At 36.3% G+C, this 13,162-nt stretch overlaps 1 protein-coding gene across 3 annotated transcripts in view; it reads left to right on the top strand.

Annotated features, from left to right (window-relative positions):
- The first annotated feature begins 285 nt into the window (after positions 1-285).
- Positions 286-13,162, top strand: part of LOC137640253 (uncharacterized abhydrolase domain-containing protein DDB_G0269086-like) — a 108,151-nt gene continuing 95,274 nt past the window's right edge. For all 3 annotated transcript variants that reach the window (XM_068372831.1, XM_068372830.1, XM_068372829.1), the window contains exon 1: positions 286-431. In XM_068372831.1, coding sequence (XP_068228932.1) covers positions 322-431 — 110 coding nt within the window. In that variant the 5' untranslated portion in view covers positions 286-321. The remainder of the gene's footprint in view (positions 432-13,162) is intronic.

Here is a 13,162-nt window from a genome sequence, read left to right as displayed (position 1 = left end):
TATTTGTGTGACCATCCAGGTATTTTTTTACTTTAGCCATTTAACATCCATTTGAAATTTCATGTTTTCATAACGCTCATAATTGTTGTTATCAGCTGATGAATTCAAAGTCGGACACGGACAGTGACACAGTGTCATAGTCATAGTGATTGTTCGTTCTTAATTATTAGTGTTGTTCCAGCAAATGTTGATTAAAACATTTACGGACAGTGACACAGTGTCATAGTCATAGTGACTGTTCGTTCTTATTTATTGGCGTTGGTGTTCCAGCAAATGCTGATTAAAACATTTGGTCTCGTAGGTTCTTTTGGAATCCCAGCCATGGTTAATGAACATGTTTGGAGAGCAAGAGAAAATAATATAGTGTATGGATATGACTCGTTGTTTACAAGATACTTTCATGGAACTCCACGTCCACAGTATCACAACAGGTAGGCCCAAACCCTGAACTTATTTTTTACTTTATTGGTATTTTATGGATATTCCTAATTGCAGACACCCAATGTACTATTAACCTCGTTATACTCGTAAAAGTTTTAGGCTAGGTTAGCATCCTAGGGCTAGGTGGACTAGACTAGGATAGACTTGAGCTATGTAATTTGTTACAAAATCCTGCACTAGGGATTTTATGAGGTTCACTAGCCTAGAATTTTTATGCATTTCTGATCATTATTGTTTATATGAAACACTTTTTGGCTGGGTATTAATGTCAATTGCATTATCAGAAATATTCTAAAATTTATGAAAAGATAAGCTGTCAGAAATGCATGATTCAAATAAATTTACTATTCGTATTTATCAAATAAAATCTCGTAAAAAACAATTCAGAAAATGCATCGTAATCTCACCGTTCCTAACCATACCTAGGGCTTTCGAGTACTATCTGGACCCATACACCTAACCTAACATAGGCTACAGTAACTTATAAAAGCAAAGGTAAATATATTAAACTTTAATTTGTAGCCAAATGCGTGAACTTTATTATTTTTTCTTACTCATTATCTTATGTTTTATTCATTTCTGATCTTGAATACTGTAGCAAACCACCCATTTATGGGTGTTCCTACCCTCCTATTTAAAAACTATAATGGGGGATACCAGATGGAAACCAGGTTCTTTGGGGTGTAGGAAACACCAAAAACAAATATGCTGGAATATTAATGATACAAAATGTATAATAGATACAAGATAACCAGTTGGAAAAATGGTTAATTTATGGTACTGTAATTTCTCGCGAGACTAGAATTTGCCATTAGAAATAGATAGGTGCTAATTGATTTTTATTCTTAATCTGTATGGTTAATTTGGGTTTGGGCATGATAACTTACGTATTGATTGATTAGAATTTGAACGCCATTTCATGTGTTGTTTGCAATTGCTTATGGCAGCTGGTTGATTTTTGTATGGCATAATTATTAGCTGGGATTTTGAACCAATTAAGAGCTTCCAAATTTATATAACAGCCATTCTTTTTTATCTTCCGCTTTAGTTCCTGCATGACTTCCGTCGCCAAAGACGTCTCCAAAAGGGAAGTTCAATTTATTCAGATGTTTAGTGTAATTCCATCAATTTCAGTAATTGATTGTTTAAAACCTTCCATTCAGCCAGCATATAGCTATTAATAATCGTTGATAAATAAAAAAATCTTTGAAATAATAACTCGTATGGTTGTCGTGCGCAATACATCCATTTAGTGCTTGCCGGAACAGATGCGGAATGAGATGTTTATTTGTGAGGGAAAAGTCACAGCAGAGCAAAGACTATTTTAGGGATGTGATATAAATCATGGGTAATTGTGGTATTTGATATTGACCCGAGCAGATGGTGTGCGCAGGACATTCATGTACCGCTTGCCAGAACAGAGGAGCAATGAGATAATGTTTAAATACGAGCAAAGCGAGTCATTGCAGAACAAAGACCATTTGAGCGACGTAATGTAAACTACAGATGATTATACTTCAATTTCTCCCCTCTTACATGAAACTTATATTTTCCAGTAATTACAGTACTGTATATGATACTTTCATTTCTAACCAAACATGAATTAGCAATAAGAATTGGATGACTATCATCTTGTCATATTTCTCTGTATAAGTAATGAATATTATGTCATAATGTATGCAGCCGGGTCAAGTGACCCGAAGATGGAAGGGCTACACTAAAGCAGACCCAATCATAACCTCCAGTTTTGTTGCCACATTCTTGGTAGCCATGAAATTTCTTGCAATCATTAGTCTTTTGTTATGTAAAATGAGCCAAACCCATTGTCATACAACAAAACCCTGATGAGGTCTATCGGTGCTGTGCCATCAGAGTTTGCTGCAAAGCAGAAACAAATAATTTTACTATCATTGACAGGTCCAAATGCTGAGGCATTAACATAGTGAAATACACAGATTAAATAATTCGCGATATACTGCTAACAGGGATTGCTGACGGGAATGTTTGGTGTAAGGCTCTATGGTCCGAAGTATCTCAATTGCGGACAGTCAATAATGATGTCGGTTTTATCAGTGGGAGAGCAATGGTTAAGAATGCCCTTTGTCTCCAATATGAATTCAGGCATCTCATTATTTAAGGGGGGAGACCTCTCAAAAGTAGGAGGGTACTCAAGACTCTGCCATTGTGAAAAACTAACTGTCGATGCCCATAGTGCAAAGAATCCTACCTAACCCAACGTAGGCTATGTCATGACGAAAGCTTTAAATTAGCACAACCTCTAAGTGACTTCAATACAGAATAGCATGGTCCACCTATATGAGAGAAGTGTTAATAAGAATCACAATGCAGTTATTCCTCGCATATCTTTACTATTAAATCCAAGGAGAGGTTTAGTTGAGACCAAATATGGATAGGCCCTACTGGCAAATAGACTGGGCTAGGGTAGGTTTCTCCCATATCATGGCCTAACAAGGCCAGCTTTATTATATCCACCTATATCTGTGTGTATGTACACTGTACAGCATATTTAGTACACACATGCATATGTTATATATATATATATATATTATATATATATATATATATATATATATATATATATATATATATATATATATATATATATATATATATATATATATATATGTATGTATATATATACATACATACTCCTATAATACATCTTCTTTATTATGATGATGATTAACAACACAGTGCAACTATTCTTGAAAAAATAGCCTCAGGATGATTAATACCAGAAGCCATATAGCTGGCGTCGCATCGGCGCCCTTTATCAATAAAGCTCATTATGCTCGGCTTATCTTAGAGTCTACCCTTGCCTCGGTGATCTATGCCTTTGTCATTAGTTTAATGTGTTGTAAAATCATCTAATGGTATCTTGCGCATAGTTTATATCGGGGGATGTCTCTCCCCCTCAGGGCTTGCAATGTGATTAATGGACGTGATATATTCAAGTCCTTAACACTCAAGATGCTCTTTGATTTCTGACGACGTTGTTTGATGCCTGGAATTTCGGTGTTTGTTACCAAAACAGACTGTATTTGAACATTCTCTCTCTCTCTCTCTCTCTCTCTCTCTCTCTCTCTCTCTCTCTCTCTCTCTCTCTCTCTCTCTCTCTCTCTCTCTCTGGGGTAGATATCTATTTTTGTCATTTATGCTTAAGGAACCCTATTCATCTTGAAGATCAAACCTTCAAGAACAGCTCTGCATTTGCATATCTTAATCCAATTTTATAATGTGTCAGATAATTCCGCTGAAATATGGGCTGATGGAAGAAGATAATTATCTGATGAAATCGTATATGTATTGCAAGTTGAGTTTTAGTTCAAATACTTAATTGTAAACGTAGAGAGGATGTCTTTTAAAAATAAAAGCATACTGTGTGTACTATGAAATTAATGGAAGGGATATTTCCTAATTACACTACGACTGTTATTAGGTCCTTCGTTTGGCAAGAAATTACTACTTTGGATCCTTCTCTGGTTACGGATTATTTTTCCTTTACTTACACAAACCGAATAGTCTGGCCTATTCTTTACGCAGTCTCCTTTCCTCATACACCTGGCACCACTAGCCTAGTATTTACGGTTAACTACTGCACTTTAATTATTCAGCAGCTACTCTCTATTTGGTAAGGATAGAATAGACTTTAGCTATGATAAGCAGCTCCTCTAGGAAAAAGAACTACAATATCAAACCATTGTTCTCTAGCCTTAGGTAATGCCAGAGCCTTTGTAGCCTACCATAATTTCCACTGTCTTGGGATAGTGTTCTCTTGCTTCAGGGTACACTCAGGCGCACTATTCTATCTTGTTTCCTTGTTTCCTTTTTTCAACTGGGCTATTTTCACTTTGGAACTCTTGAGCTTGTAGCATCCTGCTTTTCCAACTAAGGTTGTAGCTTAGCTAGTAATAATAATAATAATAATAATAAACAGTATATATATATATATATATATATATATATATATATATATATATATATATATATATATATGTATATATATATATATATAATATATATATACAACAACAACAATAATAAGAATAGGGAAATGGGGAATATGGGGAAAGTAAGAGTACCCCTGGATACAATTCAGTTTATAGCTCAAAGGCAGGTACTCGGGATGGGAAAGATCAAGGAAATAGGGAGAAAGAGAAGTACAGGAGAAGAATAAAAGAGAGGGACATACCCTCTTGCGATATTAGGGAATTGGTGTATTGGTTTAGGTTGTAGCAGTAATTGTATATATATATATATATATATATATATATATATACAGTATATATATATATTATAAACACACACACACACACACACACACACACATATATATATATATATATATATATATATATATATATATATATATATATATATATATATATATATAAAATCATCTCCTACGCCTATTGACGCAAAGGACCTCGGTAAGATATCGCCAGTCCTCTCTATCTTGAGCTTTTAAATAAATACTTCGACAAAGTGTGTGTATAGGTCATTATTAATATGCTTGAAAGTAATTTCTAATCTATGTAGGTCTATATATCATTTTCACCATTGCATCTAAACACGAAATTTCAAATATTTCTTCCAAAATCGCGTGAAAAGGCATCAGTCTGACAGCACAAGGCCTACTAAGTTTTAGAGTTCTGCGTTACATAAGAAGAGTGGGTGAACCATCGATATATGGGAATGACCGGATAACTGTTACTCCATTCATGGATGACTATAATCCGAGATGGTCCATAAGCCCTGACCGATAACCCCAGCAATAGATTTCGAACCAATAAGGTCTATGGTGGAGAGAAAGGAAGAGACGGAAGAGGTGACATAAAAAAAGAACCGAACATCGCCGTGATTGGAGCCGATAAAATTAACGAGCTGTGATCCTATAAACAAATAGTGGCGCTATAAACGATCGAAAGAGTCTATCAAAGAGTCTCTGATCGCTTCCTTTAGGAGCGGATCCGGGGATTATAAAACCGACTTGAATACCTCATCCAGGAAAAAATAATGGCGACCTTATTGATCGACTCTACTCTCTCAGGCCATAGGAAGGGACAAGGATTGGGTCCCCTGATGAGTCAGGCTAATATTTGGATATTCTGGTGGTCTTTTCTTACTTTCTTTGAAAGGTTTAAAGGCCGCTCATGAATGGCAGAGGTAAGGGACAGTGGCAGTGTCTTAGAGACTTACCATACATAAACATGATCAGCACCCAAGGCCCCCTCTCCACCCAAGCTAGGACCAAGGAGAGCCAGGTAATGGCTACTGTAGGCTCACCCAAACCCCTCTTCCTTAGCTCACAAGGATGGTGAGGTTGTAGACACTTCTAAAAACTTTATCGAGCTTGAGTGGGACTTGAACCCCAGTCCGACAAGTCGCCAGGCAGGGACGTATCTAATAGGCCACCACAACCCTTTAATAATATTTTTTTTTTTTCAGTTAGGTGTACTTCGCAAAATTTTGTAATCATTCGAGTCTCAGAAGTTAACCTGTCTCAATGCTGTTTAGTGCATTTATCCGATGATGAGTTATAAAGAAATACGAAATAAAATGCGAAAAAATTCCTTAATGGAGACAAAATAGGGAATAGATTAAGTTAGGTTTTGCAAATAGAGAAAATGGAAATAGAAACCAAAGATAAGTTTATTAATCTTTTATAAAAAGTTTAAAATGTGTGATATCGAGATAGTCATGAGCCATGTGAACGAAATTTATTCAAGTTTTTTGAAATTCAAAATTATGAATAAGCAGTCGAAGAAACCAGAGCAGAAATGAATTGTGGTATTCATGTTGTGTATAAATGAAACTGCTTTTCATTTATTCTTAAATTGAGAACAACTGGTATCTTACTAAAACAGATTAAACCATTAGTCGTGAAATATTAATATATATATGTGCAATCCTCCTTGTATTATTACTGTAGATTATATGCATTTGGCCTCAAAGTTGCAAATCTCTTTTTATAGATAATTAACTCCTCTACATTTTTACCTCCGCCAACGAAGTTGGAAGGAAGTTATGTTTTCACCCTTGTTTGTGTGTTTGTTTGTGAACAGCTACCTGTACCCAATTTTATTCGTAGAGAAATGAAACGTGTAAGGGTTGACTGTTACTTACTTTTACTTTACTTTGATGGCTGCTTTTCCGGTCCCATACAGCAGGGGAACCCCACTCTCTACAGGACCTCCACTGTCGTTTTACCTTGTTTGTTCAGAGTATTTAACGTTTCATATCACGTATTGTTCGTTTACTGTTAAAAAAATCTCGAAATTATTAAGTTTCGGAGGGTCTAAGGTAAAGGTCACGGTTAAGCAAAATGTGCAATTCACGTAATCAGCCATAAGTTTGGACATCGTTGTCACAGAGACTTCAAACTTGGTTCATACTTTAGTGTATGAAAATCCACGCCAATTAATACATGTTAGGGTCAAAGGTCAAGGTCGAGAAATAAGCTGCTGTAGTGGAGGTCTGCGCTTTACTGAGTGCCCCTCTAGTTTATTTATTGAAGAAAAGCAAATAATCGTAAGATGATGTAGAAAGTGTTTTTTTAACGCTATATGAAAATAGGATGAACCTCTTATGAAACATAATTCGCTGAAGAGGTGACATCAGATTTTGATGTACAGTATGCTCTTTGGCAATTTATATCAATACAAAATATCATAGAATTGGACAATCCTATTTCTAATTCAAGGATGAGGGTGGAAATATAAATGAGAGATGAAGTACAGTTCAATATAAAATCTTGGGTAGATCTCCTAATTTTCAATTAACTTCTTGTCTGTATTTTTACCTCAGTTTGTGCGTTTATCTGTTTGTTTGTTTTTGAACAACTTCCTGACCACAATTTTACTCATAGAGTATGGAAACTTTGGGGGGATTGTTATGTTGAGACGTGGAAGCATTTCAGTTTTGAAAGTGATAGGTCAAAGGTCAAGGTCGAACAAAAGATCGACCGAATTAACCCTAACCTTAACCCCAAGTTCGCACATGGTTGTCACACAGGCTTCAAATACTCCTACGGTCTAAATTGATTCTGGGAAAGGCAAGCTGGTTTCGAGAAATAAGCTGCTGTGACGGTCTGCACTCTCAGTATTTTTATAGTTGTTAAATGCGATCAGTGTAAGAAGAACGGAGTTCTTTCACAGGCAATAAATTACTTTAAAGAGAGAAAAAGAGTTGGAGCTATGATTTGCAATACGTATTATTTTGTATGAAAATATTACGTGTTCTTTATCCATTAACATATTTTATAGAAATTTATTCTTGTGATTTGTTGTGTAGTAAATATACAGTTAGGCACTTTGATCTCAGATCCGTAGCGTGTACAGCTTCTTTGTATGTTGATTATAAAGAGGTAATAATCATCCTTTGTTCAGATGTATTGAAAGCTGTTGAATTTGCGGACCAACCACGAAAGACTAAATCACAAGTTGATGTGTTAACTTTCGCTTATTGACACGACTAATGGTTATGAATGTTACCCCTGGGATTTCCTAAGAAAAATACTTTTTTTCTGGTGTACGTTTGTTGAATTCATATATATATATATATATATATATATATATATATATATATATATATATATATATGTATATATATATATATATATATATATATATATATATATATATATATATATATATATATATGTATATATATATATATATATATATAGTATATATATATATATATATATATATATATATATATGTATATATATATATGTATATATATATATATGTATATATATATATATATATATATATATATATATATATATATATATATATCCTTTCTTTGTGCTTTTAAGTTTAAGGTATGATGGTTTTGTGAAAAACTTCTCACCTTCCTACCTAACAACAGCCCTTACCTTACCTTACAACCCTTTCTCCTCCTTTATCTAACACCCCTTTCCCCTCCTATCTTCATTACGTAACCCTCCATCCCCCATCCCCCTCCTACCTTTCTTACCTAACTCTCCTTCCCCCTCCTACCTTCCTTACCGAACACCCCTTTCCCCTCCTACCTTCATTACCTAACACTCCTTTTCCCTCCTACCTTCCTTACCTAACACCCCTTTTCCCTCCTACCTTCATTACCTAACACCCCTTTTCCCTCCTACTTCATTACCTAACCCCTTTCCCCTCTTACCTTCCTTACCTAAGACCCCTTTTCCCTCCTACCTTCATTACCTAATACCCCTTTTCCCTCCTACCTTCCTTACCTAACACCCCTTTTCCCTCCTACCTTCCTTACCTAACACCCCTTTTCCCTCCTACCTTCCTTACCTAACACCCTTTTTCCCTCCTACCTTCCTTACCCAACACCTTTTCCCTCCTACCTTCCTTACGTAACTCTCCTTCCCCCTCCTACCTTCCTTACCTAACACCCCTTTCCCCTCATACCTTCCTTACCTAACATGCCTTTTCCCTCCTACCTTCCTTACCTAACACCCCTTTTTCCTCCTACCTTCCTTACCTAACACCCCTTTTCCCTCCTACCTTCTTTACCTAACACCCATTTTCCCTCCTACCTTACCTACCTACTGATTTCTTAACTCCTAAGTTGTCTGATATTTTCTGCAGGTTAGCAAAAAGAGGTTCATTTAGCACTTATAACACTTGTTGGAGAATAACTAATGTTACTCCATTAGTAAATGTATTTGCAGTAGTTCTAGCCCGCCTGTTTACCGCCCAATTTCCATAACACCCATATTATCGAAAGTTTTTGAACGTCTTATAGCAAAACTTGTATATAGGTATGCTGAAGGTAATCACTTGTTCCCTAGTTTGCAATTTGACTTTCGCAAAGGCCTTGGTGCATGTGATGCCCTTCTTACAATCTCCAATGCTGCACAGAAATCACTTGAGCGTGGCCAGGAAGTTCGTATGATTTTCCTGACATGTCTTTTTATAATTTATATGAAATATCTGTTTTAAAGTTAATGTTTTTACATCTTTTATTTTGTTCACTACTTCTTATATAGTTTATTTCCTTATTTCCTTTCCTCATTGGTTTATTTTTCCCTGTTGGAGCCCTTGGGCTTATAGCATCTTGCTTTTCCAACTAAGGAAGTAGTTTAGCTAGTAATGATATTAATAATAGTGCCTCCTTTGACTGTATTAATCATGAGGCTCATGTTTTTAAACTCAGACTGTTGGGAGTAGGTGGTTCCTTTCTTAGCCTCATTGTTGAATGTTTAAGTAATAGATTGTAAAGATTTGGTGTTGATGAGCATCATAGTGAATATAGGGATGCGATATTTGGTGTTCCTCTTGGTATTGTTCTAAGCCCATTACGTTTCGTACTATATTCGCTTTGAAACGCAGGATGCCTCAAGCATTTTCAGCTGGGAAAATAGTCCACTGAGAAAGGAAAATAAATTAACTATATATGAGAAGTAGTGAATAAAATATATGAATTATTATAAGGTAAGCAACAACATTAGAATAAATCTGTCTCATATAAACTATGAAGAGAGGCTTATATCAACCTGTTCAACATAAAAAAAAAAACATTTGCTGATGAAAGTTTGAAATTTTGAAGTTCCATTGCCTATAAACTTTTAGTGATGATTCTACCCTTGAGCCTTTTTAAGACCAAATTAGGGCTTCTTTGTCCATAACACCCAGCAGACTATATTTATTCATTTACCTTCCACTATAGCAAGAAAATTCTCTTAACGTCAGATTGTTATCGGTAGTACATAGTATCTGTGAAGTGTTTAATTCATTGCTTTCTCCGGTTTTTTAGCTGATAGGAAATGTGGGTGAAAGAAGAGTGAGGACAGTTAGATAACTAATCATGGTAGGGAATAATTTGGAAAGTTGAAATATTAGTAAGAGTAATTTAAAGTGTGGTTTATCCACAATTTTATTTATATAAAGGTACATTAATCTTGTTATGGTCTTAGGTTAATTTTATACAATAATTGCTTATTTTTCTTTTACTTTTTGTTACAATCTCCCTTTTTGACCTTCGCCATTTCCCTGTCCGTTGGAATTAGCTCTAAAAGAATGCGAAGTCCGCACTTCCATACAACGTTAGATTTTGTTCTCTAGCAAAGCTTTTTAAAGCTGCTGTGTCTGAGCTAATGAGACCCATTTTCACAATGCTGCCCATTATTTTTTCCTTTACCTACAATGCTTTGAAAGCCGTTATGTATAATATCATTCATTTTCGTCAGATGTACGTTTGATAAAACCATGTTTGGTTTAATCCGTAGATTTTTTTCTTCTAAATATGATTTCAAATATATGTACCACATGGCAATTACATTCGCATATATGAGTATAGAAACACATTTATGAGTAAGAGTCTCTCTCTCTCTCTCTCTCTCTCTCTCTCTCTCTCTCTCTCTCTCTCTCTCTCTCATCTGAATAAGAGCTTTATTTCTCACTCTCATGATTAAGAACTTTATTTCTCTCTCTCTCTCTCATATGAATAAGAGCTTTATTTCTCTCTCACTCATAGAAGTAAGAGCTTTATTTCTCTCTCACTCATAGAAGTAAGAGCTTTATTGCTCACTCTTCACTCTCTCATGAGTAAGAACTTTATTTCTTTCTCATATGAGTAAGAGCTTTATTTCTCTCTCACTCATAGGAGTAAGAGCTTTATTGCTCACTCTTCACTCATTCATAAGTAAGAGTTTTATTTCTCTCTCTCACAGGAGTAAGAGCTTTATTTCTCACTCTTCACTCTCTCATGAGTAAGAGCTTTATTTCTCTCTCATATATGAGTAAGAGCTTTATTTCCCACTCTTCACTCTCATAAGTAAGAGTTTTATTTATCTCTCACAGGAGTAAGAGCTTTATTTCTCACTCTTCACTCTCATGAGTAATGGCTTGATTTCTCTCACGAGTAAGAAGAGTTTTATGTCTCATTACTAAGAGTTGTATGTCCGTCAGGAGAGAGATTTTTTCTCTCTCTCCCTCTCTATCCCTCTCTATCTCTCCCTCAAACACGCACACACATGCACGCGCTTAAAAACGTACACAAACACATTCCCGCTCACCAGTAACGCTGTCATTTCTTCTCTGGGAACAGGCATCTCTCTTTCTCTCTCTACAGAAACACTCCCCCTTTCAACCCCCCTCCCCCCCCCCCTTACCCCCAGCACTCAGCCAGCCCCTCTCACTTACCATTAAACCTCAATGCAACCATCATTAGCGAGAGATGCAACCCTACTCTTTGAGCCTTCAACTGCAGGTCACAAAATGCATTGGCCCCCATTGCAATAACAACACCAAAAGTGCATTGCCGCTGACATTGACGGCCGAGATGCGCAAGTCTTTGTTGTGCAGTTCTGTCAGCAGCTTGGAATTAATGTCTCTCTCTCTCTCTCCTCTCTCTCTCTCTCTCTCTCTCTCTCTCTCTCTCTCTCTCTCTCAAGTAAAAGAATGCCTAAAGGAAATGGTTTTTATGAACCGATACATTCAAATCTCTCTCTCTCTCTCTCTCTCTCTCTCTCTCTCTCTCTCTCTCTCTCTCTCTCTCTCTCTCTCTCAGTATAAAAGAATGCCTAAAGGAAAATGGTTTTTATCAACCGATGCATCCAAATTTCTCTCTCTCTCTCTCTCTCTCTCTCTCTCTCTCTCTCTCTCTCTCTCTCTCTCTCTCTCTCTCTCAGTATAAAAGAATGCCTAAAGGAAATGGTTTTTATCAACCGATACATTCAAATCTCTCTCTCTCTCTCTCGCTCTCTCTCTCTCTCAGTATAAAAAAATGCCTAAAGGAAATGGTTTTTATCAACCGATACATTCAAATTTCTCTCTCTCTCTCTCTCTCTCTCTCTCTCTCTCTCTCTCTCTCTCTCTCTCTCTCTCTCTCTCTCTCTCAGTATAAAAGAATGCCTAAAGGAAATGGTTTTTATCAACCGATACATTCAAATTTCTCCTCTCTCTCTCTCTCTCTCTCTCTCTCTCTCTCTCTCTCTCCTCTCTCTCTCTCTCTCTCTCTCTCTCTCATATAAAAGCTTGCAAAAAGAAATACCTTTTATCTGGCGATATATTCGAAATTTGCTGCAAAACCATTATCAGTCGAGAATTGCATTAGTCCAAGAGGACAAATGATTAAAATGAAAACAGCTCCCGGTGATTATATATTCTAGATTTTATTTGGCGTACGTTACATTGTCTCTTTCTTCCTTATCACTGCTCCCCTTTCTATCTCACTACTTTTTCACTTCCCGTTTCTTTAAATTAAACTTCGAGCTTAATTTTTCAAATCCTTGCAATAGATCCTCAATTTATAATTCCTACCCTTTTAATGACCTTGCCTTTCGAGGGATTTCTTTGACTCGATTTTTGCTTTGTCGCTCTTGTCTTTTACTTCCTCTTTTATCTTTCTTCTTCTTCTCCTTCGCCTATTTTTTCTTTCGGTGACTTTAGAAGTTTTGTCTTTGACCTATAAAAACTATTGGAGTGATTTTTACCGCGATATTTTCAAGTTCACTTTGGAGTTCTTAAGTGGTCAAGACGCATGGCGACCTTCTCTTGTTTCCCTTTTGTTTCCTTAGGGGCCTTCCGTACTCTACGGTCTCGCAGGAAGCACAAACACTTCACCCAAGGTTGACCTTCGTAAAGTAAACAGGGCTTTTCAATGGAGGACGACGTTCCTTTGATGTCACTGGGACCTCTTTACCAGGTCCCCCTAAATCGGCTCGAAGGGAGACACTTATAGGAAGACA

The sequence above is a fragment of the Palaemon carinicauda genome, chromosome 4 (assembly GCF_036898095.1).
Source record: "Palaemon carinicauda isolate YSFRI2023 chromosome 4, ASM3689809v2, whole genome shotgun sequence".
NCBI classification, from domain to species: Eukaryota; Metazoa; Arthropoda; class Malacostraca; order Decapoda; family Palaemonidae; genus Palaemon; species Palaemon carinicauda.
Note: the sequence above shows the minus strand (reverse complement) of the source record. Positions and strands in the feature narration are given on the sequence as shown.